Source organism: Euphorbia lathyris, chromosome 5 (assembly GCF_963576675.1).
Source record: "Euphorbia lathyris chromosome 5, ddEupLath1.1, whole genome shotgun sequence".
Lineage (NCBI taxonomy): Eukaryota > Viridiplantae > Streptophyta > Magnoliopsida > Malpighiales > Euphorbiaceae > Euphorbia > Euphorbia lathyris.
The window spans coordinates 75,507,427-75,533,793 of record NC_088914.1 but is presented as its reverse complement, the minus strand read 5'-3'; the positions used below and the strand labels follow the sequence as shown (position 1 = coordinate 75,533,793).

The 26,367-nt window shown below is 32.2% G+C and overlaps 1 protein-coding gene across 1 annotated transcript; it reads right to left on the bottom strand.

The window, feature by feature from the left end:
• Nucleotides 1-21,761: 21,761 nt before the first annotated feature.
• Nucleotides 21,762-24,839, bottom strand: LOC136230262 (terpene synthase 10-like). The gene is made up of 7 exons (XM_066019283.1): nt 24,499-24,839; nt 24,059-24,332; nt 23,552-23,933; nt 23,241-23,459; nt 23,019-23,157; nt 22,694-22,942; nt 21,762-22,609 (listed from the first exon to the last, which is right to left on the bottom strand). The coding sequence occupies exons 1-7, from the start codon at nt 24,697-24,699 to the stop codon at nt 22,316-22,318; spliced, it is 1,758 nt and encodes a 585-aa protein (XP_065875355.1). The 5' UTR covers nt 24,700-24,839; the 3' UTR covers nt 21,762-22,315.
• Between the last annotated feature and the right edge of the window lie 1,528 nt (nt 24,840-26,367).

Below are 26,367 nucleotides of genomic sequence, written 5' to 3'. Positions count from 1 at the left end.
CACTTCCGGTTCGATGGGATAATGTCCAAGCTTCAGACTGTCGATTTTGGCTGGCCAATTGTTGCGAGCTTTTAGGCGTCGACGACAGCAGATGGGGAATTTTAATTTTGTGGTGGATATGGTTCAGACGCAATGTGATGGTACATCAGGGTAAATTTATCAATGCCAATACTGTGATAACAAAAGCCCGAAGCTTCCTCAATGATTGGAACAGCAAGGACGCGCCACAACCCTCGATACCCGCAATTGTCCTCTTGATGCTTACAAGGTTTGGTGTCCTCCTCCCGAAGGGGTCATAAAAATTAATTGTGACGCCGCATGGGGAGATAATGGCCTTTCCGCAAGTGTCGGGGTAATTGCTCGTGATGTGCAGGGCCGGGTTCTGGTATCGGCTGGGATTCCTACACCGCCGTGCATATCAGCGGAAGCCGCAGAACTCATCGCGATTCTTGAAAGCTTGAGGCTAGCAAGGGCCAGACAATTCTCATGTGTTCTTGTGGAATCTGATGCTAAAGCAGTAATCTCTGCCCTCTCAGAAGGACCGATACCGGCATCCTCACTGCACTTTCTCTATTTGGATATTCTAGATTTAGTTTCCTCTTTTTCTGTGTGCAATTTCATTTTCATTCGTCGGGAGGGAAATAATGTAGCTCATTGTTTAGCTAAATGGGCACAGAATATCCCTTCTACAATAATTACCTTAGGTGCTGTCCCGATTCACATCCGACATGCCCTGTGTAAGGATTCTATTATGATTTAATATACGAGATTCTTTCCCTCAAAAAAAAAAAAAAAGACTAGTTTGAGTGGTTAAAGACCTTAAGTTATTTAAGCTAGATTTCAAATTCAAATTCCAACATAAGCAAAAACTATGATTAGAAAAGAATCATATGGAGTGATTGACGAAAAACTAAAAAATATATATATTTATAGTATTGTACCTACTAATCTACTAAATTCAAATAATAGCCTCTCTTTTTTCTTTTTGCCCATATTCTTTCTTCTCTTTTTCTTTTAATAACATTTTCATTTTTCATTCTTGATTATATTTCTTTTTAGAGAAATTTACACATAAATTAAAGAGTATTTAGAATAAATTCACCATCCTTTGTAAATGTTGCAATTAGATGAAAATGATTCTTACTTGTTGCAGTTTTTTTTTCTTACTTGTTGCAGTTACTAATTTAAACAATTAACAATTGTTAAAAAAAATATAGTTAATTTTCCTTCTTTAATAGGGTGTTGTTTCACGATAAATTATTAAAAATATTTAAATTTGATATGTTAGCATTTATTTTATGTGTTGGTTAAAAAAAAAGCATTTATTTTATGTACGAGACACTTGTAATAATTTAAATCATTTTTTTTTATATAAGACTCTTCTGCAATTAAATTTTTTTTATTCTACCCTAATTTCCATTGTTCTCCTCCACCACATACACAACCTAAAGGCAAAGGCTAAAGCCTTCAACTCCAATGGAAGAACTTCTACAATAGACCGGTTGTAATGGACCCAACTAATGAAAAAAGAGAATCATGCTACCTCATTGTGAAATTATTGGTGTAAGGAAAAAAAGTTCACAACTATCACGTTTCTATTGGTAAGGTCCAATGGACCGGGACCATAGTAAAATTTCTCCTCCAATGGTTCTTCTTCCTCTGCAGCTCTTCTGCTTCAATTCATTTTCTTCCTCTCTATTTTGAATTCGATCTTCAGTCTTTTTATTGATTTGATTGATTAATTTAAATATTTCATTTCTCTTTTTTTGAATTGAATTTGGCATTTGTTAATATTATTTTAAACAACTCTATATTTGTAGAAGATATTTTTTAACCTTGATAAGGATATAATAAAATTATTATATTTGTTTATGTTTTTCAGTGTCTGAGCTTTCTGAATTAGTTTTTTTGTTTTTAAATTGTGTTGAATATGTGTTTTTCTAATGGAAACATCGGTTCTTGCAAATTGTTGTGGTATGAGAGATCTGAAATTCAATGGAGATATATCATAATTGAATTTTTTTTTTCGCTATTCATTTTTTTCTAAAATTTGTTCCGTAGATTGAATTCATAAAAAAGAATTAAAGATTGTTTTGTCTTTTTTTTTTAATATAGTGCATTTAAGAATATTTGAAAAATAGTAATAGAGTTGTGGGATTTCCGGATACGATTCCCCTATCGTTCTCCTCCTGCACTGGATTGGTCCCTGAGTGTACACTCTGATGATCAAGTCAGTATAGAGAAGATAATATGAAGATAAATATTTAATGAGCAATGAGTTTAAGAGAGAGAGAGAGAATTCACTACCCTTTACCATTAATGAAATCCTCCTATTTATAGGGGTTGGACAATGAGTTTAATGACTATAGAATACTATCCTTAGGCATTAGGCCAAGTGGGTTTGATCTTAGTTGGGCTTACTCCTTGGATGAATTTGGATGTGAGATTCTCGAGCTTAATTGGTCTGCAGGTCTATAGCCCTTATGAAATAGTAATTTATGAATTTTTATTTCTTGCATTTTTCAAATAATTCGCGTGTTTAAAATTTCAGGAATAAAAATATTATTTCCGGCCTTTATTGTACATTTCCCTAAAATAGTATAGGGATCAAAAATAATTTTTTTTTAAAAATATTATAATAATCATTTAAAGTTCGGTAAAAAAAATGAATCAATTATAGTGGAAGATAATATTTTGTTCTCATTTTTTTTTATCCCATCTCTCTATAAAAAAATAATTAAAAACTTAAATGATTTAAAATAATATATTGTGTTGGCTAAAAACTCACCCAAATAAATGGAGACTTTTTCTTTTAAGAAAGATATAAATGACGATATAGAAATGGAGACATAAAATTATATTTCCTTTACGGTTTAGCCAATTAATACTTTATTTTTCAATTCATTTTTTAGATCTATTTTCTATATGATCACTAGAGTATTTTCAATGGTTTATTTTAACAACAACTCAATATTCACGATACATTATCATTATAAGACTGGTTTAATAAACTTTATTTCATGAAACTATTAACTCCAAATTGTTAAACTCTATAATCAAAGTCTTCTTGGAGTGTCAACATAGCTGGGATTCCAGGATCATTGCTACTGTATCGTCCTAGCTTAAATACAGTAAAACCTCTATATAGGAATACTCTATATAGGAATAACCTCTCTTTTGTTATAAAAAAACTCGGTCCCAACTTGGGCCAGTTATAAATAGGAATAACCTCTCAAACGTTATTTGTTATACACTTTTCGAGTCCCACCTTTAGAAATTATGCCTCTATATAGTAATAATTATATATATATTAAGAATTCAAACTAAATTATAAAATATTAAAAAGAACTATTGAAATTATCTATGAGTTGGAAACACAAACTACAACTTGAAATTATAAATATTTAGTATTCTCATTGATGTTTATATTTTTCTCATAAAACTCTTCCGACTATCTATATATTGAAAATCTAAACTCTAAATTGAAATTCTAAATACTTAATTTGTTTCATTAATATCTATTGTTATACATTATACATAAATCATTCATGCCTATGATAAAAAATTTAAAATTTAATGTGTTGAGAAATTTTATTATACCAAACTCTATTTAGTAATAACCTCCCAATTGTTATACAAATCGTCCGGTCCCAAGTGTATTCCTATATAGAGGTTTTACTGTATATAAAAAAAACTTTATAACCAGAGATCCACCAATTAATTAAACTCTATCATACGGGTAATTTGCAAGACAGTCTTTTTAATCACTCATTTTAGAGGTAAATAGCTAGGACAACTGTTTTTTTTTTTTTTTTTTATATAGAATGCTTGAATTTGCAAAAAAGTGTATAACTAATTTTCAAACTTCTAAACCAAATGATTGTCTTTGACAGTCAAATGATATATTTTATTTTTATATTTTCCTAATTAGTAAAAAATGAAATTAATAAAGAAGAGATGCTTGAGGAGAAAAATAACTCTTATTTTTTTTAAAAGCTGTTTGAATCGGATTTTAACACAAAATCCTCTAACATTAATCTTACAACTCAACAAAAAGAATCCATTATAAATGTTATTGTTAATTGACCTTCAGCATTATTATCCCTATGCAAAATATTGGCAGAAGTCAAAAGTAAGGTGCTGTTTGATAAAACTGAAAATTAAGTGCAGAAAAAATAAGTACTGAATTTTAAGTGCTGAATATTATAAGTGCTGAAAATATTGAGTGATATAATTATTATAAAAATATTAGTTGATAATGTTTAACTTAAAATGTTAAGTTAAATATTTTGACTTACCAAAATAAGTGTTTTTTAACTTAATATATTAATTTAAGTGGTGAAGAAATAATTGTTATCAAACGCATTTAAATTAAATAAGTGCTTAATATTTTAATTTAAGTCATTAAGTGACTTATCAAACAAGACCTAAATCTGCCTTGTTATCCCTTTTCGTGGCTAATTCTGACATAAATAATAGTGGTCTCGCATTATACAAAATTAATTTTAGAGACAATCTATTGCTTTTGCACAGTCTTGATCACATGCACCTTAATGAGTAAGTAGAATTTGCTCATTCTTGTGTTTTTACATATATTTATTTATCGAAAAATACTATGTTTTCAAAAATATTCGGTAAAGAAAATTTTTATATTAGAAAATATAATATTTTTAGATATTTAGCTATAACATGAAAAATGGGAAAAAGTGCTGAGTCACTATTGTTTTAAAAAGGATAAATAATTTATTAGTCCCATAGTTTTTACCTAATATGTTGTTTAGTCTCCCTATTTAGAAAAACATATTTTAAGGTTCCTATCTTTTGCCAATATTAACTATTTGGTTCTTTTGTCTAGTTTTTTTAGATTTGTAATCGTTATTTTAGCATAAACAGATATATATAAAATAACAGAGTAACATGGTCAACTTGTATTGTACTGTGGTTGTCCTAAAAGCTAAGATATGTTCGGTTAAAAATCTAAAAAAAATAGATAAAAGGACCGCAAGGTTAGTATTGGCAAAAGATATGGACCTTAAAATGTGTTTTTCAAAATAAAGAGACTAAACAGTGTGTTAGGTAAAAATTAAGGACTAATAAATTATTTATCCTTTAAAAAAAGGTAAGAAAAGTATAGTTCCAAGTTTAGGTAAATTTAAAAAGTAAAACATTTTTCTCATATAATTTTCTGTTAACTAACTTAAATTTTTGTCTGTTCACTTAATTATTTCAACTAGTCGAAAACCCGTGCGATACACGGGATACGAAAAACAAACAAAAGAATAGAAAACAAAAATGAAGGGACAAAAGATAATTGGGAGATAACTATCTTCCTCTCATTTTTTTTTCGAAAATAAGAGAGAATGTAAGATATAAACATATATAAAGAGGAGAGTAGAAAATTTTTTTTTTTTGCCCATTAATTAAATTTTTTATTTTTTTATTAATGAAGTATTAAGTCAATAAATTAATTTTAGTTAAATAGAATTAAATCGCAATTGTAACCACTCAGTACAAAAAAAAACGTTTTATAATTAATATGTGAAATTGATTCTATTAACTAGAATCATTATGCTCAACATTTGAGAATTTGAAGAGATTCAAATAATAATATTTTTTAATTAATATTTTCCAACAACTTGTCTTATGCTCATGTTTCATTTTCATCTGTTAAAAACTCTTAAAATACTAACAATTTTGTACAAACCACAATATAATAGTTAAAAACTATATAACTAATGCTGCAAAAACAATTATCTCAATATCCCATAATTAATGTACATTTTTTGGATTTTGAGCATCAAAATTTATTTATTTACCTTCATTTTGAATTCGTATCTGGCATAATCCAAATTTTTCGAGAATAAACATCTTATCAAATGTATTAGACGCTTACAATCTCTTTATCGAGAGAACTGAGAAAAAATAACTCATTGATAATAATAATAATAATAATGATATAACATGATTTATAATTAAAATAAGGGTTAAGGTGCAAAAATACCCCTAACGTTTTGGGCCAGGAGCAATTTTACCCCTAACGTCTAAAATGGTGCAATTTTGCCCCTAACGTTGGAAGTCAAGAGCAATTTTACCCCTAACATTAATAAATTGGGTCAATTTGAGAAATAATTCATCAAACTGTCTTCTCGGTCATGAATCTTGTCATCTACACTTCATACGTGTGTCATTTTATCAGTAACAAATCATAAACATACGTTGGGATGTGAAAAAAATAAAAATAAAAAAATAAAAAAAATATACTATCTTTTTGTAGGAATTAGACAAAATAAATTAAAAAATTCACAAAATTTATAAATATTAATCTGAAATTCTATTATTAAATTATAAAAAACATGAAATCCTTTTTTCAGAACAAATTGTTATGCAAGTTGAATAAGGAACAAAAATATCTGTGTTTTATAATAGTGTCTGAAATTGACTCAATTTATTAACGTTAGGGGTAAAATTGCTATTGACTTCCAACGTTAGGGGCAAAATTGCACCATTTTAGACGTTAGGGGTAAAATTGCTCCTGACCCAAAACGTTAGGGGTATTTTTGCACCTTAACCCTTAAAATAAACTTCATTGTAAGTATAATATTTCAATACCTCTTCAATGTTTTCTTCAATATGTCTCAAACTTCAATGAACAACTATTGTGTGAAACTTTATATCTATTTCTACCAAAATGCATGAAAATAAAAAATACAATCCATATCGATTAGATAAACTCAAACTAAAAAAGATGAGTGGATTTCAACAGGTTTCGGATTAGAAAAATTAATTTAACTTCAATTAAAGCTAACAATTGAGTTCATACAAAACCGAAAATCTAAATTTTAGTTAGACTTAACAATCGAAACGATAACACCTAGCAACATATACTAAAAAAGAATGCAAATATACAAAATCTTTAGTTTATTCATTTGAAAAATAAAAGACAAATAAAAAGAAAACATGGATAAGGTAGCGGGAGATATGGAACCTGGGTAACGACAGAAGTGGGATTTCATCTCTGAAATATGAAACTATAACAACTATTGTTTAATAAAAATAAAAAAACAGCACAATTGAGAACAAAAATAACTATAACATATGAAAAAAATCGAATAATTACCTCAAGAAACATAAGAATTTTTTGTAATTTTTACCACATTTGTGTTTCCCGATTTTAGTTGTCCATGAATCTTCTATTTCTATCGGATTTCTTCAATTGGAGATATCAGTTTGGAAAAAAAAGACAAATAAAAAAGAAAACATGGATAAGGTAGCGAGATGTATATAACCTGGGTAACGGCAGAAATGGATCTGAAAGATGAAACTATAACAACTATTGTTTAATAAAAAGATATAACAATAACACAATTGAGAACAAAATAACTACAACATATAAAAAAAATCGAATAATTACCTTCAGAAATGTAATATTATCTATCATGATTAGGGATGGCAACGGGTAGGGTACCCGCGGGTAATGTCATTCCCAAACCCTTACCTTTTTATTTTTTAATTACCCGTACCCGTCTCATTACCCTAACGGGTATACTTTTTGCATCCCATACCTTTCCCATTTAATTCGTGGGTACCCGCGGGTACCCTTACCCGTTAAGAATCAATAAATAAAAAAATATTATAAATTTAATAAATCATCAATCTAAAAATTGAATAAATTGAATCTTAATTAATAAGAATAAAGTCGCTTAGTGGTATCACTCAATTATTGAAAAATAAATGGTTGTGGTTTAAATTTCATGTCTTACATCTAAAAAACAATGATATTTATTAATATAAATTTTTTTTATGACGGGTAACGGGTACCGGGTACCTTACGGGGTATTCCCATACCCGTCCCATTACCCTAACGGGTAATGATTTTGATCCCATACCCGTCCCATACCCTTTTATACATGGTACGGGTTGTCCCATTAGGGTCGGATAGTACCGGGTACCCGCGGGTACACTACCCGTTGCCATCCCTAATCATGATCAATGAATATAATAGTGGAATACTATCTATCAAGCTTTATATAGAAGTTTATTTGTGGCTTTTGGATTTCCTTTGCTTTGTGTTTTTTCATATTCCTGTAACTCTTACTTTCTTTTATTATTTTAATTAATGGGCTAGTAATTGTTTAATATATATTTTTTTTTGGTAAAATTGTTTAATATATTATAAATATAAATCTGTTATTTTTAATTAATTAAATCTTTTTAATTTTGATTTTTTACTACATTGACAATTCATAAAAAATGCCTCTAAAACACTTCTCGTCATTTCTCTATGCTTCCGCTATTATATATAGTATAGATAAGAAAAAAAAATATAAGAAAATAATAAAAATATTTTATTGGACAATTTTTTCTTGTAAATAAAGGGTGCCTCAGTAGGGAAAAGTTGAAGAATAGGTGATCTTCAATCCTAAGCCTTTAAAGAAAAGGTTCATTAAGTTTATACACCTTTTCAAAAGCAATTTAATTTAGTGGTACATATCCAAGGTCCACAAACATTAATTCAATTATATTTAGCAATTTTTTTTGAAACAATCATGTTAACGAGGTGCACTTTACCATATAGAGCAATAATAATAATAATAATAATAATAATAATAATTATTATTATTAGGCGTACTTTGTGATAGATAATAATAATAATAATAAAAATTATTCTGACTTTTTTTTTAAATCATTATTCTGACTTTTTAATTATGTGATATATGATTAAAAAAAATTATGTGATATATAAATGGTAAATAATTTATAAATACCTACATTATTACAACTTCGTTAACTTTTATTCTATTCAATAGTTATCCTTTTATCTATTTTGCTCTTTATTTATTAAAAGTAAATTATATTTTTGATATCCAAACTTTAATATATTTACACTTTAATATATATGTTATATTTTAACGAATTCGGTTTTGTGCTTGGTTGGGGTCTTGGGTTTGATTAAGGGAGTCAACTATACGGGCCGGAGACGATGATGCATTTCCCACTCCGTCCAAAATTTTTATAGGGACGTTTCGAGGAATTCCTATAAATGATTCTACGATTTTTTCATCTCCATCCCCTCTGCATGCGGATCCCACGGATAACGGAGAATCTCCATACCCAATAAAATAATAACATTAATTAAAAGTACATTTCATTTATATATATTGAAACCGAATGAATGGAGAGTTGTCAACCTGTGACATCTAGAAACCGAGAGTAAGAACGTTCAAAGACGTGTGAACTATTCACTCGGTGTCTGTTTTAATACATAGACACTAGAAGAAAGACATGTTTCGGCTTGTTATGATCTTTGAATCCCTATGGTTGTTCCATAAAAATAGTCTATGATGAAGAAATGCATTTGAAACATCAAGTTGATTACCAAGATTTATTCTTCAAAAGCCGGAAACAACAATAGTATACACTAATTGCACGAAAACTGAACTTCTTATGTATCTGATATTCATGCAATCGAGTTTAGCTTCCTTTCACTTTTCTCAGAACTATGAAGTAACACTTGTTATATGCTCAAATTTTTTTCAATTCAAATTAGACTAGAATCATTAGATAATCGAGTGACTTTAAAGAAAACAAAAAGCACCACATGATGTGAATCCCACATTGTAAGTGAGTGGAAGAGATAAAGAGGAATGAGTAAATAAATAGAAACGGATAAACAACATTATAACATACTTATCTGAATGGGGTTAATGGATGATAAAAAAAGCTTATGACCTAGGGTAGTGGAAAAGGAGGGGTACTTCTCTAACAGAGGGTGTCCAAGAGTGTCAGCTGATATGACATTTAGTTTGGCAACTTTTAAAAGGTGTCTACTGTTGGAGTGATGGTGGGTGCTAAAAAAATTGCCAAAATGTTGCCAATTTTTGGCAACCTAGCTTCAAGGTTGCCAAACATTTTTTAATATAAAAAAATTGATTTACTTGAATATTTTTTGTTCATATTTTTGATGATTTTCTCTCTCATTTCACTATTGGTTAAAAATATTTATAATTAAATAAAGGGTAAAGTTCAAATAAAATTATTGTGGTTTCACTAATTTTCAGATAAAGGACTATGGTTTACTTTTTGTCAAAACGAGGATTGAAGTTTCACACTTTTAATAATGCTATTAAAACTATCTTTAACGACCTGAAAATGAAAATTTTCAAAAATTAAAGTTGTTCAGTGCCATATTTTCTATGGAACTACATTTTCGATTTTAGAAAATCATATTTTTTGGAACTTTCTCTCTCTAAACATTAACTTTTTCTCTCTTTACCAAATATCATCTAAATAATCTCAAAATAAAAAAGTTGAAGAATTAAAGTTGCTTAGAATATTAATAGTTTTTAAAATATGTCATTTTTGAAGTCGTCAATGGTGATTTTAATAGTATCAATCGAAAGAGTCCTTATTTTGCTAAATTTGAAAACCTCAGTCCTGGTTTTGACAAAAAGTAAACCACAGTCCTTTATCTGAGAATTAGTGAAACCACAAGGGTTTTATTTGAACTTTACCTTTAAATAATTATATATTAAGTAACGATTTTATGGGGTCATTGTAGCAACTTTTAAAGTTGCTTTGCTATGAGAGCATTTTTAAATAAAAGTTGTTAAGAATGATGTGAATTACTAAATTAATAAAATATTATATTTTAGTATGATTTGTTAATTTTTAGCACTCTTCGAAGCAACCTCTATTGGAGATGCTCTAAGATCTCCCAAGTGGAAGAGCCTGCGTCATTTTTTGTTGTTGCGGGGGATTGTACTTGGGCGGTCCTATTCATTATAGTAATAAATTATTGTTTACTTTGCATCTGTAAGATTACCATTTTCTCAACCTAGTTTCTCTAATACCGTATTCGATGAAATTGAGAGAAGAAGCAAAGAAAATAATGAATAGAAGAAGAATGCAACTTTTTTCTCATAAACATAGATGAAATTAGTTACTGAGTTATTTAAATTCCTAATCCTGCCCTACCTACACTAAACAGCTGCCTAACAAACTTAATCAAATTTCATGTCTTGTTTGATTTCAGGACTAATAGCTGTTTGTCAATTTCCTCCCTTTTTTCCTTAAATCCCAGAGGAAGTCACCAATAACTTTGTTCAACTTATTTGTTGATACTATCCTGTTTGGTAAGATGTAATAAACTCTGTAATAGAATGACCATTACATAGAAAGTCTATTACTATGTTTGGTTGCCTGTGACAATTTTATTGCAACCGAATAAGAAAACCATGAGTTAGATTTTATTCAACAAATCTTGTAATCCCACTGCATAGAAAAATGACTTAGATTTCTTATCACATCCAAAACATGTAACCTAATTCCTACTTTCAAACCTCTATCTAACTTCTCGTTTGTCAAATCTCACATCTCAATCTAACCTGTCATTCTTGTAAAAAACACAAAAAGTACAAAAACATGAAAAATTGAAAAAGAGATAAAAGAAAAAAGAAAAAAGGGAAACCATAAAAAGAAGAAAATAGAAACTGTGAAAAATGTTTGAAAATGGAAATAAAAAAACCAGAAAAATGTAAAAAAAAGTATCAAAAAACTAATTATGTAAATAAAATTTTATGATTATATTTAATTAAGAAAACATAAATATTGTAATAGGGATTATATTCCATCAGTTTTTCTATTTGTCAACCAAACATATAGTAATAGAAGCATTATTCCATTCTAATACATTAAAACTTCGATTATATTAGGATTTTGATTACCTTATGCTGCATTACAGCATACCAAATGGCTACTATAGTTATAGTTATGTATGAGCTTGAGTCTCCTCTTCTTTTACAAAGAGATAATTCAAGTTACTTCACATATTCCTTCATCTGCACAGAACCACTCAAAAGTCTGGACTAATTGCATTGAATTGTGCATTAAGTGAGACTGCAAAAGACTCAAGAATCTTCCTAGTGATATTTCTAAGTTGTTCTCAATAGAAGAAATCTCCTCCTTACTTAGTACAACATTATTTGGAACTGAATTTGCAAAACTGAACCAGATTTCGCACTCTTGCAAGAGGATGGTAGGCTGACTGAACATGGAGAGAATATGTCTGTTGTTCCTATTGCTGGTATTGGAGGTTTGGGAAAGACTACAATTTCTCAACTGGTATATAGTGACCATAAGGTCAATAACCATTTTGATTTGAAGATGTGGGCTTGTGGGTCTGATGAATTTGATGTGCAGTTGCTGGTGGGAAAAGTTGTAGAATCTGCAACTAGAGGGGCGCCTCAAAACACCCAGATGGATCCATTGAAAACTCTCTTCCATGAAAAGATAAATGGTAGAAAGTACCTACTTGTGTTGGATGATATGTGGAATGAGGATGTGAGTAAATGGTTCAGCTTCAAAGACTTGCTAGCCGGTGGTGCAAGAGGAAGTAAGATTATAATTACTACACGACTCAGAAAAGTTGCAGAGATGAGTCGGCCAATCTCTATACATGAATTAAGAGGTTTGTCCGAAAACGAGGCTTGGTTATTGTTCAAACAGATGGCATTCAAGCACGGGCAGGTGCCACGATTACATCTCAGTTTACATCTTATTTATGTAGAAGAGCAAACAAACATAAATAATTTTGTTCCACGATTTAGATCTGAATATATTAAATAAACATAAACAGTTTCAGCACTGTCTGATGCTTGTTTTGTGATTAATTAAGAATTAATTTGTGATGGATCATAAATCAATATGCCAGACAGAGACATTGCAATCAAGGTTTTCTATTCATTATTTCTACAGGCCATTACAAATTACTATGCATTAACCTGTGCATTATTATTATCATATAAATTTAATTAGGTGGATGAAAGACAAAGCACTATACCTGCTTATAGAATATGAAAGAGATGCCAGACACACTAACAACCCATCTCATAATACCTATTTTTTTATGAATGACTTATTTGTCAAATACAGATGCAATTATTGTTCATCAACATTATAATATAATATAAGATTCATAATTTTAACAGATTCAGATTCAATATTCTGCAATTTTATGCTGATTTCTGTGTCTGCAGCTATGGAACCAACTCTGCAAAATGTATGTTTCATATAACAGACAATGATGAGAAATTGGTGGATCTGTGACTGAAACTAGGAACATTACAGCTCTTACAAACTAGGAATTCAGATGAAAGCTATCATCTCTCTTCCTTGTATATAACCAATTATTCAATACCTTCAATTCAACACCAATATCATTTCTACATTCACAATTTCATATCCATCTTTATTAGCTTTTTCATTTAACCAAAGGCAAAAATGGCTTCTTTCCATCTTCGTTCGATAAGCTTTCCCTCTACATCTCATCCCCTAACTGTAAGTCTTACAGAACAACTTGACAAATTGAAGAAATCAGAATCTTCATCAATTGGCCACAATTTGGGTGGCCTCAAGGAGTTGTATGACTGTCTTGATGATTATCTCCAAACTTTCTCCCATGAGAAGCATAACCAATCTGTAGATCAGGCACTGAATGGATCAGTGAGAGTATTGGATATGTGCAGCACCACTAGAGATTTTCTCTCACAGTTGAAAGAATGTGTGCAGGGCCTAGAATCATCTCTTAGAAGAAGAAGATCAGATGCACAATCCAGTTTAAATGAAGTTAAAGCATACATGGTAGCTAGAAAGAAACTGAATCAAGCCATTGTCAAGTACCTAAGGAAATTGAAGAGACAGGGCAAGGATTGCAGAACCGCATCCTTGAACGACAAGATTAGCATGTTAAAGGATGCTGAGGAAATCGGTGTTTCAATTTTTGAATCCATCTTAACTTTCATTTCTCAGCCTAATGCCAAATCAAAGCTCTCTGGCTTCTCCATTATCTCTAAATTATTACAGTCAAAGAATTTATCATGTGAAGAGGAAATCGAAGCCAATGAAGTGACAAAGATTGACGCAGAATTGATGGTCTTCAAGTCGAACAAAGACATCCATGAGATTCCAAAAATTTTGAACGGATTGGAGGAATTGGAGAGGAGCCTTGTAGAGGTAGAGGAAGAGGTAGATTGTGTGTACAGGCGACTGTTGAAAACCAGAGTTTCCCTTCTCAACATTCTAAATCATTAGCTCAATAGCTTCCATCAAGCTGTTGATCAGCACAAATTTTGTATATAAAAACAATTTTGTTCCTATCTGTACATATCATACACAAAAGAATAGATACTAATATTCAGAAAATTTCCCTCAATTTGCTGTTATTCCTGGGTCACTTTTTACCTGTCAATCATTAATTTCTTTAGCTTAGCTTTGAAATAGTTTTTGGTGCTGCACTAAAGAAATTCCAACAGAGCTAAACTTTTATGAAATAGTATATGCTACAGTCAGAGTCTCGGAGTCTGCCTTTGCATTCAGATCAGTCACAAGATTTATTCTTGAAAAGAAAAAGACCGCAGTAGTTTTTCATGTGCTCTCTTCAAAAAATTAAATGTGCTCTCTTATATCAGTTGTTGCTTGAGCAGAGGGTGCTCTGAAGAGCTTTATAGCTGAATGCAAAGGGTTACATAATATCAAGCACTGGAATTTAGTTAAGATGTTAACGTATTTCTCTACCAAAGATTAAGAAGGTAATGAGTTCAAGGCCTTAGTCTTTGAATACATGGGAAATGGGATCTTGGAGACATGGTTTCATCCCGATGTTCACAGCGAAAATCAATCATTCATTGTGATTTAAAGCCTAGGAATGTTCTTCTGGATGACATATGGTTGCTCGTGTAAGTGATTTCAGTTTAGCAAGGCTTGTTTCCTCTTCCAGGTATGATTCAACTGTTCATTGGTTCAGCAATACCGAGACCCAAAGGGAGGGGAGCTGTTTCTTATTACAAACGACTAATGTGAGGCCGACCGAGGACCAAAAGTGGGATGAAACGTTAGAAAAGACAGTCATTGGTTCAGCAATACCGAGAACATCAGGCCAATGAAGCTGACAAAGTCGTTTTAAGGACCTCTGAGTACATGAGTTATTGAGGCCCTGTAATTCTAAAAAAGGACAATCATTGATAACGTGTGGGTGGCCTGCTCTCTTCCGTCTAGCACGAGCCTCAGAGACTGGCAGATTCACCACTTACCGTTTCTTTTTCCTGACATAGGTCCAATGACCTTCTGCATTTTCCGTTTCCGTAGAAGGTTGCTGTTGTTGGACCGAAACCATAGCCAAATCCGGATCCATTATGGGCGGAGGTTGATTGAACTGCTGTAGCGAGGACCAAAGCATCGGTTTCCTGATGGTGATAGGAAAGGAAAAATACCAAGTCCCTTTGATGCCTGATTAGACGAGTCTGTCTAATTACCAAACGAAACTTTCTGGACATCATTTTTTGTAACACTCTCAGGCTGATTACCAAATGAATTCAAATCTTGCATTGCATCAATCTGAGGTTGCTCAGTAGCAAATTTATGAAGAACTATGGCCTGACTACAGTTTCCTAGACTATTCGTGCTTGAAGACGGCTGTTTCCTAACCCATATGAATCGAGAAGTAGACCTGCCTTGAGAATTAGACATGCACCGTGTTTCTACCGTTTGCTTCTTACCATCCCTCTGAGAGAATACAGATTGATTGAGATCCTTTTCCCCCAGTCTCTTCGTTGCTGATCCATTGTTGGTTCACAGGCAGAATACAGTTGCCCACAGAGTGTCCAATTGATGAACAAAAAGAGCAGAGAGTTTCAGGTAGTTTCTCATATTCAATGTGTACCATTGCATGCGAGAGTCAGTATCAACCCGAAACCTATAATGTAGTTCCTGACCCAAGTCGACGTCAATTAGAACACGTGCATAGTGCCCAAACTCCCTGTTTACAGTATCCTAATCAAATCTGATGGGAATTTCCATTGCTTTAGCAATACCGGCGAGGATATACTTGTCCTAGAATTCCTATGGTAAATTGTAAAACCAAACCCAAACCCAAACCTATGCTGAGGTTGATTTATGTGAATCCAAATCAAATCGAGGGGACCAAGCAGAAAAACGTTTGATTCCAGACCAAAGAGCAATATGCCCGAGGCCCCAAACTGCCTGTAATGCCTCACCATTTGGCATGATGATGTAATGAAATCCCCGCCCCAATGAAATCAGTTTCTAATCCATCGATCTAAACCAGACTGAGTTAAACTTCAATTTTAGATCAGAATGTTTCCAAGGGAATTCTCCTTTGGACAGATAGATTCTACCTATGACTGAGTATTCACAGACTTGCAGAGGCTAGTTATAAACAGATTGTTGAATTTTGATAGCTTTGAAACCCCCTTCCTCAGTAATAGCACATTTATCAGATTGAACAATTTTCGAAGGAATGAGATTACCTTTTAAAGCCGAAGCAAATGAGTGGGCCTTTCGCTTATTGATCGGATGAATTCAGAACTCCATGGGTCACCTGAAACTGTTGGTGATCGGCGATCAAAGGCGGAGGCAGTTTTCCCATGGAATTGACGAAGGCGGACCGACTGAACAGATGTGCGATGCTTTCTTTATTTCTATCTCAAAAAACCCACCAATTAGTATCAGACCATTTGTTAAAGTAGCCATTCTTTTTTTACTTTTGCCTGAATTTCTCCACTAAAGAAGCCCTTTGAAAGTTGTTGAGTGCTTTCGTGTACCGTTGCAAGGATACCAAGGAACAAAGCTCAATGGGAATGAAAGCAGGAGGCTTCGGTTTCGCAATATTAATGTAAGGAAGGTCACCAGAATAGCGCAATTCTATGCGTGTATTGGTAAAATAATGATGAACAGTCTGAGAGACCGGTTATCTTATACTCTTGGTTGTCGGGATCAACCCTAATCCTCAGATTTTTCAAAGTCCTCTTTGCCTTATTCCAATCAATTGAAAAGGAGTCTGACACTTTTTGGTTGGCAATAAGAAAATCAACAACAGGATCAGGCTGAACAATCATGGTTGTGGATACATGAATATTCAGATACAGACCACCCTGAGTGGTCAGAAAGCTAGAATGGAATCCCCTAACATCCGACAACACCACCTCCAACATCAGTGAAATTTTTTGGATCATTGTGGAAGAAATTCTGCCGAACTAGGAGGCAGCCCTGTTTAGCAGCATTCTGATGCAAGATAACATCCAGCACCCTTATGGCTTCCTGAGATTTGTCTGATTCCTGTCCACGTAAAGCACCTGCAATGGCTTGGATGGGAATTTCTCTTGCGAAACTTAACTCCACCTGCAATGATAGGGACTTTGCACTCTCTTTCTATCAGCATCATTCGGACTACCATGGCCATTAGGGCTTGCATTTCCATTATTTCTGTTAGAAGTGACCTCGTCTAGTACAACAGTAAACTCATGTTTCTTCTGAGAAAGTGCACCAATAGTGAACATGCTCTTCTCTCCATCATAAGCAAATTCCCAGAAAGAATCATATGTATCTTGCAGTCGATCAATTACTTTTCTTCCACGGTCCATATCTGTCAGAGTTTTTCTTCTCAGAAAGTATATAGAGGAGAAACTTTGGCACCACACGAAGTTTAGACATCAGTTTATCAAACATTTTTTCAACTCTAATAGTAGGTAGGGCTTGCTTAAATTGTGGATTCTCTTCAAGTATTTCAAGAGGTTTTTCTATAGAAATTCCTTTCATGTTTCCACACTTTTGCAGACCTCTAATATCACATCATGCAGAAAAGTTCACAACAACCCATGCATGGATCCACAAGTTTCTTGTTATTGAAATTCCAGCCACCATTTCGAGGGAAGAAATCCTCTCCATTACCTACTTTCAGTTTTGGGGCTGCCAAGACACAGCCTTCAACTTGAGCAAAGTTACTTTGGATGGAAATACCACATGACTTTAGCATGGGCTCGGCAGCAAAAAAAAAAAAGTTTGTTGACTTATTTGAATTATAAGGTTACTAATTTTTAGAAAGATATTTTATGGTATAGATAGATTTTTCTTTCAATTAGTTGTATTTTAGCAGCATAAATAACTTCATACGAATAATTTGTAGCTTTTCCCTTCGATATTGAAATTACAAACGCTTCTCAAATATCCGTGTATTATAATTATTTATCATTATTCTTTTATCTTTTACCCATAAAAAACCAACAAAGTTGAACAAAGTGATTTGCAAATTCCTAAGAAACTTAAGGAGAAAGGGGAAGAAAGTCACTCCTCTTTCTCACTGCCACTTGCTTCCGATGTGGGATTCACTAATTAACTTCTTTTATTTTTTGCACCTTCATTATGGTGTTAAAACTCAGGGAAAAGAAATTTAATCCAACCTCCTAGCCGAATTGAAGAAAAAATATAATAGTGAGTTTTGTTTTCTTCATAGTCACTTCATTATCTAATGATTTTAGTAACATTTTAGTATACTTTCAATTGTGAAAAGTATAAAGTATGGTTGTATTATGCAAGTATTTCTTCATGATTCTGATAAACATGAAAACAATGTTGAATTCTAAACGTACTTGTTATAGACAATGAAATATAGAGAAATCCATGTGAAATAAATATAGAGAAATCCATGTTATAGACAATGTTGAATTAAGAGACTACATTGATATATTTTACTTAAGAGCAATATATATACAAGCTCTCATTCAATCAATGAGACATTGTAGGCTCACATCAGCCTATAATATTCCTATAACAGCCTAAACATGTTTTAGTTGACTTAAGCATGCTTACATTGAATTATTATGTAACAATACCGATGCCAGATCCGTAAAAAGATGTCCGTTGCAAATTTTCTCAGTGCAGCACCTAAAACTATTTCAAAGCTAAGCCAAAGAGATTAATGATTAAAAAGAAAAAAAGTAACTCGGGAATAACACAGATTGAGGGATTTTTTTTTTTAAAATTTAGTATCTATTCTTTTGTGTATGATATATACAACTAATTTAAGAACAAAATTGGTTCCACATACAAAATTTGTGCTGATCAACAGCTTGATGAAAAATGCTATAGGGCTAATGATTTAGAATAATGTTGAAAAGGGAACTCTTGTTTTCCCCAATTTCCTGTACACACAATCAATATCTCGAATGCTTCTAATCTTTTCAAAATGTTTATCATCTCATTCATGCCTTTGTTTGCTTATCGAACTAGGATGGAAGGAAGCCATTTTTGCCTTTGTGAAACTAAAGCTAATTAATGAAGCTGGATGTGGATGTGGATGTAGAAATGATATTGGTGTTTAAGTTAAACTACTGCTAGTTTGGTTATATACAAGGAAGAGAGATTTTAGCTATTGGATATTTTGCACCACCACTTAATGTGTGAACCAAAATAAGTTCCATACTTTTATAAAAAAAATCATTACTCTAGATTATTCATTAACATTCAAGAAAACTCCAAACTACCCATATGAATTTTGGTTAGCATTTGATGTGGCACCGACTTACACTCATATAAATAGAATTTATGAGTGAAGTGAGGTGAGCAAGTTCAGAGAAATAAAAAAAGGTGTTGCTACTTACCGCCTCCAAAGTACCTCTTACCGCCTCCATTGGACAATTATGTCTTTTGAAAAAAAAAAACCGTCAATTTTGGTCTAGGTGGGTGCCAGATCCGCCCAGCCAATGGCTTGGGCGGGTGGTATATCCGCCCAAGCCATTGGCTCGGCGGATGCTGGATCTGCCCAGACCAGTGGCTGGGCGGATCTGGCACCCACTTAGACCAAAATTGGGCCTAGGCACAATCGTAGACTTTTTAACGATGGAAAATACAAAATTCTCCAATTTTTTGTGACGAAAAATGCTAATCGTCACAAAAAATATGCATTATGTTCATGATTTTTTTGAGAAAAAAATGTAAATTTTATTGTTTCTGACTCATAATCATCCATTTTCGGGATTTGGATTGTCGCATATCAATTATTTTCATAATTTTAATTATTATTGTTCGACTTTGTGATTTTAGAGAAAGAATTTTTAGTTTTTTATCAAAATTATGAGAAAGGCAAAAAAGTCCAAATGGGAGAGGTAACTAGGAATTTGGGAGCGGTATTGAATAATTCACTAAAAAAATCATATCAGTGGATGTATGAGTAAATTTGAAAACATATGGTTTATTCTAAACATACTTGAGAAAATGTTTGAAATTTTAATGGAATGTAACCAACTTGGGTTTTGTAATGCAAAGAAAACTTTAAATTCTCAATGAAGCTACCTTCCTATGCTATCATCTCTTATTTCTGGAAATGCATAGTGTGATATTATTGAAGGACATTCTAGCTCAAATTAATAATTTAGTGGTTCTAGTAACATCTTTCCCTTTATCCTTTTTTTTGTAGTGTTAATTATTCCCTTATGCTAGATGCTAGACATGTGCAGGATGCAGAATAGGTGAGGTTGTTTTCCTATTTTGTTTGCTTAGACCATCTCTAATGGTAATAACTTAGCTGTTACTAAATGAAAAAAGTAACAACTAACCATTAGAGAGCTAGTTATTTAGGTGTTGCATAAAATGGTTTGTTACTTAAATTGGTTTTACTCCCTCAAAATCCAAAATAAAAAGCTGGAAGGCCACGCAGGGCACAGGTGCGCCAGTTCTGGCGCGTGATGCCTAGGCATTGCCTTCCACTGTTCTGCTTTTTATATATATATAAAAGTGATGGATTATTACAGTTCTAGTACCTCCTGTTAATTAATATATATTTTTTGACCCTATAAAATTTTAAAATTTTAATCTACTCTAGTGGTATGTTACTATATCTTGTTACCAGTCCTGGCAATTGTCGTGTTTCGTGTCAAAATCGTGTTATCTCATATTTATGTTCCATATGGTTTTATATGTTATAAATGTTAGAAAAATGACTTTCGTGTCAATCGTGTCGTGTCAGTCGGGTTGGCTCTGTTTTCGTGTTTTCGTGTCAGAAATTGTCACCTCTACTTGTTACTAACTCCACACAAGTCACAATGGTTATTACTAACCATTGTGGATGCTCTTATGTACACTGTTCTTTATAGTTGGGAACTTTTGAGCCTTATTCTCTTCTCTCTGAAATTCTTCTGTGAGTATTATTTACTCATCAGATATATATATCATTTTCATTTGAAAACCTATTTGTTAAAAAACCAAAGTTTTAGGTCTGCCCTTTTCAACTATATTTTTTGCCACTTGAAATATTAAAATGTTGGAATTTATGTAGTGTAAGCTTTTGAATAGTTTCTAAATATATGTGTAATGCGGTTCCTAAAGAAGGAAATGAGAGGAAGCTTAGTTACTAGTCAAATAAGTAGAAAATGTGCAGGCAATCAGAAAAGATAAAGGATCTAAATGTACCACTTTCACTCACTTTTTTCCTATTATTATGTGGCTTAATAGAAATGGATAAGATTACAACTATTTGTTTCATTTTTAAACTGGCCGACCACTCACATACTTTGCCTTCCTTGTAACTAGAACTTGTACAATTGTAACTTGACACATAAAGCATTAACTTGAATCATGGTCCTACTGTATTAAAATTATTGCTCTTTTTCTCATCATCACCAAATAGTGAACCTTTCTTTGATGGTGGTCCATACATAAATTAGTCTTCCAACAAATTATACACAGAATGAATCTGCTTACGTCCCTAGACCACTCATTTAACACATGGTGTAGATCTAAACCTCGTACAAACTATCAATTTTGATCTGCTTAAGTTAATGATCTAATTTTGATTCATATGGTGCAAAGTTTTTATCTTAAACAATCAACTAATTATTTCTATTCCAACAAGTATCAACTATAATGAAAATAGAATAGTTGGGAGACTCTGTACAGTCCAATTAAATTGGTACGTGGAGTAAACTTGTAGAAACACTAAACGAAAGTCAAAACTAAGAAAATGCTAAAATGAACTGTACTGTCATGTGTTTTAATTCCACAAATTAATGAGGTTGCCAGGCTTCGAACCCTTGAGGCTCTGATACCATGTTATGAAACCGATTGAACTAAAAGCTCGAACTGATAGGTAAGGTCCAATCATATATCGTATATTAATCTCTGACACATAGAAACTTTAAGTTTTATATTATTATCCATCACATGATACCTTTGAACAAGCATTAGACATTGTAAAAAAAAACATTAACATGATAACTAATAAACTCACTTCTAAGTCATAGAAGAAAGTTATTCATGTTCATAGAGTAGTACTCCTTTTAAGTGCAATGGAGGCCACTACTCTAATCCATAGGACTTCCTAGTCACCCATTGACCCAATCCATGTAAGTATATTGTAATATTGCTTAAGCCTTTCTATTTATTTAGTCTGCTCCTTTTATCACTTTCTCTATCTTACAATGTGGGATTCACTATATTGGTCCATTTTCGGCATGATCAATGTGGGATTCTAAATAGGAATAGGTTGAACAAGTAGTGAGTCACGACCTTTCGTCTCAAGTTCCTGAATCCCATGCCCATCTCCATATTGGTACATGCATTGTGCCATCCGAGTTAGGCCCATTGTTGTGGCAATAAAGGCTTTGGAGAATAATGGAGAATCCTCACGTCCTTGTTTGTTCATCTTCTTCCATGTCTCTCTAATTAATGATCGAATATGTTGGCGTGCTTCTTCTTCTGAAGCTCCACTTTCATTCATGTAGCATTGTATTGATTTTGGAACATCACCTCTCTTTAGTTCATCCTGATTATTAGTGTGTCATACACAATTATTTTATGCATGTGGATATATATATAGATAATAAGATGTAGAAGATGCAATGCTTACAGAAGATGTTACTAGATCATTGGCTAGTCGAAAAACCATAGATGACAACCGCACTATCTCCGGATAATCCTTTAGCCATTTCAAGCTGTCAACTGTGATTTTATCCTGTGTAAGAAAAAATGCATGGACTAGTATAACTGGACCAGAAACAGAAATCCATGCATTTTCTGTGTATTCTTGGAGTGTTGGTGTATATCTGCTATGGTACCATTTAGCCTCTAACAAGAATGATTGACATAGATCGACCCACTGCACAATATAATGTTATTATTAATTAATGAATCCAATAATCATCTTAAGGAACAACATTAATATTGAAACTTACAGCTTTCTTCAAGTAGGGAATAATGTGAAATCCATGTTCCTTAAGCACATCATAACCTATTTCGTTGATTGTATTATGGAGAGATACAAAACATATCTTCATATAGTCCGGAAGTTGTTCAATTTCATTCACATCCCATCTGAAATCATATATAGGAACGATGTAAACTTTTCAATATTTGTATAGTCGAGAATATATGCAGATCATGAATGGCTAACTAACCTTTGAACAGCATCAGTAAACAATTCAAGTTCCTCCAATGTCCCATAAACGTCATAAATATCATCAATAGTAGTTATCAATGCATTGATTTTGGTGCACATTCTTCTGCAATATCCGAATCGTGGCTCATAGCTCTCTCCTACTGCCCATAAGAAGTTCTCCACTAACCTGTCCCTTGTGAAGCTTAGCTTTTCAGCAAGACATGTACTCTTCCACCAGCTTTACAGAGAAAAAATTAAAAATTAATTAGAACTACCATGAAGTCATTAAGAATATATAATTAGATGAGAATAATTTAATTAATTACGAACCATGAGGCGTATTGGAGATCAGTCTGGTATGTTGCTTGTACATTGTTGAAATCTAATTTAGCAAGCTCTAGGATACGAGAATCCATTCCTTGTTTAACCTCATACATATCTATGAACCACCTGCTTTCCAACCTTAGCATTCTCCAATGAAGTGGGAGCTCCAAAGCATGATTTATTAACTTTGAATAATATGGCTCAATTACTTGATTTTGCTGAATAAGTTTTCTCAGATTATTGTATGCAAATTCTCTTGCTGCTTCTAACATATCCTCACCTTCTTCCGAAAGGAATGAGGCCTCATACAATGATAGCATGCCCTTATAATCCTCATACAGATGTGTTTTAAAGTTCCCAACCTCGTCTTGAAAATCACCAAATATCTCTGAACATTAATTGAATAATTAATATTAGAATCAAACATGATAAACTGGTGAGTGGGATAATTTACATGTAATCTCTCAAAATAAGAAGTTAATTAAGATCAAATATATTTATATATGCCATTACCTTGAGATATGTTAAACCCGTGCTGTCTCAAGAGTCTAAATTCAACAGCTGTGGAGTGCAAATCTTTCTTCATTGATTTGTCATTATTATCACTATGTTTTTTATTGAAAATACTAGTCAGAATTCCATGTATTTGATCTTGAAAATGATATGCTAATCCAAGTCTTTGTAAGATGTCAATCAGCTCAATTTGACCCAAAGGAGTTATGGATTTGGTGAGCATCATCTTCATTTTTTCCTTGAGCTTTCTAATACTATTTGTATACTTTTCTTCCTGCATTATTTATATAAAAGATTAAGTGTATATTTTAGAAAGGAAAGAAAAATGCAACTAAGATAGTTTTGTATTCCAATCTTTGAAACTAATTTTGGCCTTAAATAATATTTTCTAAACAATATCAAAGAAAGAAGAAAGTGAGAATTAATATAAATAGATATACCATATATTGACTCCTCAAGGAAAGCACAAAATCAGAATCCCAAATGGTAGGTTTGTAATTTGCAGAGCGTCTGACAATACTTTGAGTGGAAATATTTGGATTAAGAGAGCATAGTGTTTTAGATTTAGTAGTATCAATAGTTTTATGTTTCAGTTTGGAAAAAGAGAAATTAGGAATTGGGGAAGATAGAAGAAAGGCCATTTGATAGTAGTTGAAAATGAAATAAGCACTTATGCCTAAAGTGATTGTGTTGATTTGTTTATATAATAGAGCTCAGGTATGATTAAGAGCCCAGATATGGATTCACATCATTCAATTCCAAACAATTGTAAGAGGGAAACGTTTTAAAAATGCGTTTTGGCTATGAAGATAAAACGAAAATGAATTTGTATATAATGATGATAGTAAGTTATATGTTTGGTATGATATGATATTGATATTGATGCCACCTTGTACAAGGATTAGAAGAAATGCAGAATTAATTGATATTTGACATAATTAAAGTAATAATGATTTGACATAACATAAGCTAGCACATTTAAATCGCAAAATAAATAGAATTTCTGGTCATCCGATGAGTGTTGCTCTCACACATCTATTAGCAAAGCAAACACATCCTATTTAAGAGTCAACTATACTCATAGAATTGGTATAATATCGTCCAATGAGTGTTGCTCTCACACATCAATTAGCAAGCAAACACATCCTATTTAAGAGTCAACTATATTCTATATTCTGTATTCTATTTAAGAGTCAACTATACTCATAGCCATTCAATTTTTTTCTTTTTTTCTTTTATGTAAACCAGCAAAAAAACTTACAAACACAAAACCCCTCTTTTATTATTTTATATAGGGTTAAGGCATGAAAATATCCATAATGAAGCAATTTTACCTTCTAACGTTAATAATTTAGATCAGTTTCAGACACTGTTGTAATAAATGTGTGGCACATGGACAAGACTAGAGTAGAAATCAACAAAATTAAAGTAATAATGATTTGACACAACGCAATACATTAACATAAGCTAGCACATTTAAATCGCAAAAGAAGGTCATCCGACACATCAATTAGCAAAGCAAACATGTCTCAAACTCTCTTGTCGCTTTCTACCCCTCCACTGGTATTCTGCTTCTTGTTTTTCTCATTCTTTTATTAGTTCCACGTCAAAGTAAAGAATTGACATATGTATTCTATTTAAACTAAACTATAATCATATACCCATTCAATTTTATTCTTATTTTCTTTGTGCCCACCACCATAAAAACTTACAAACACAAAACCTCCTTTTTTCATCAAAATGTAGAATTAACTTCTATATTCTGTTACTATACACATAGCCGTTCAATTTTTTTTCCTATTTTCTTTATGCCAACCAGCACAAAAACTTACAAACACAATTAATAACATCTGCTATTATAACATCAATTATTCTTGTTTTCATTTTATTACATGAAATACTTTATCATGATCTTGTCGTATAAAATTTGGAATAGAAAAACAGGGAAGTTGGAACCTTATTAAATCATTCATCATATTTTTTTATCGTGAACTACATCATCAGTGTCAAGTATTTGTCTCTTGCCTTTAATCAGAACAGACCATTGAAGATCCACATGGTTAACCATGTAGAAAACTTGGTTTGCTTTAGATGCTAATACGATTGTATCTTCACGATATCCCAAACGATTAATGTTTACTAGGCTTAAGAATTCATGTTCATCTTGTTGGACACCCCTACTACTATCAACCTAGTTACATTGGAACATTGCAATATTGAAATCAATATAATCTAGGTCAATTATTTTTTCGATTACTTCAAGGTAGAGTTTTGTTACAACTTCTAATGTTCTATCCTTTCCACTAGCA

What these genes read in the sequence shown, in the direction of transcription:
- LOC136230262 (XM_066019283.1), bottom strand. Translation starts at nt 24,699, where the DNA reads ATGGCCTTTCTTCTATCTTCCCCAATTCCTAATTTCTCTTTTTCCAAA. An exon ending in TTTACTGATGCTGTTCAAAG is followed by an intron (nt 23,158 to 23,240) that starts GTTAGTTAGCCA and finishes ATATGATTTCAG; the next exon opens with ATGGGATGTGAATGAAATTG. An exon ending in TTCCCTACTTGAAGAAAGCT is followed by an intron (nt 22,943 to 23,018) that starts GTAAGTTTCAAT and finishes TATATTGTGCAG; the next exon opens with TGGGTCGATCTATGTCAATC.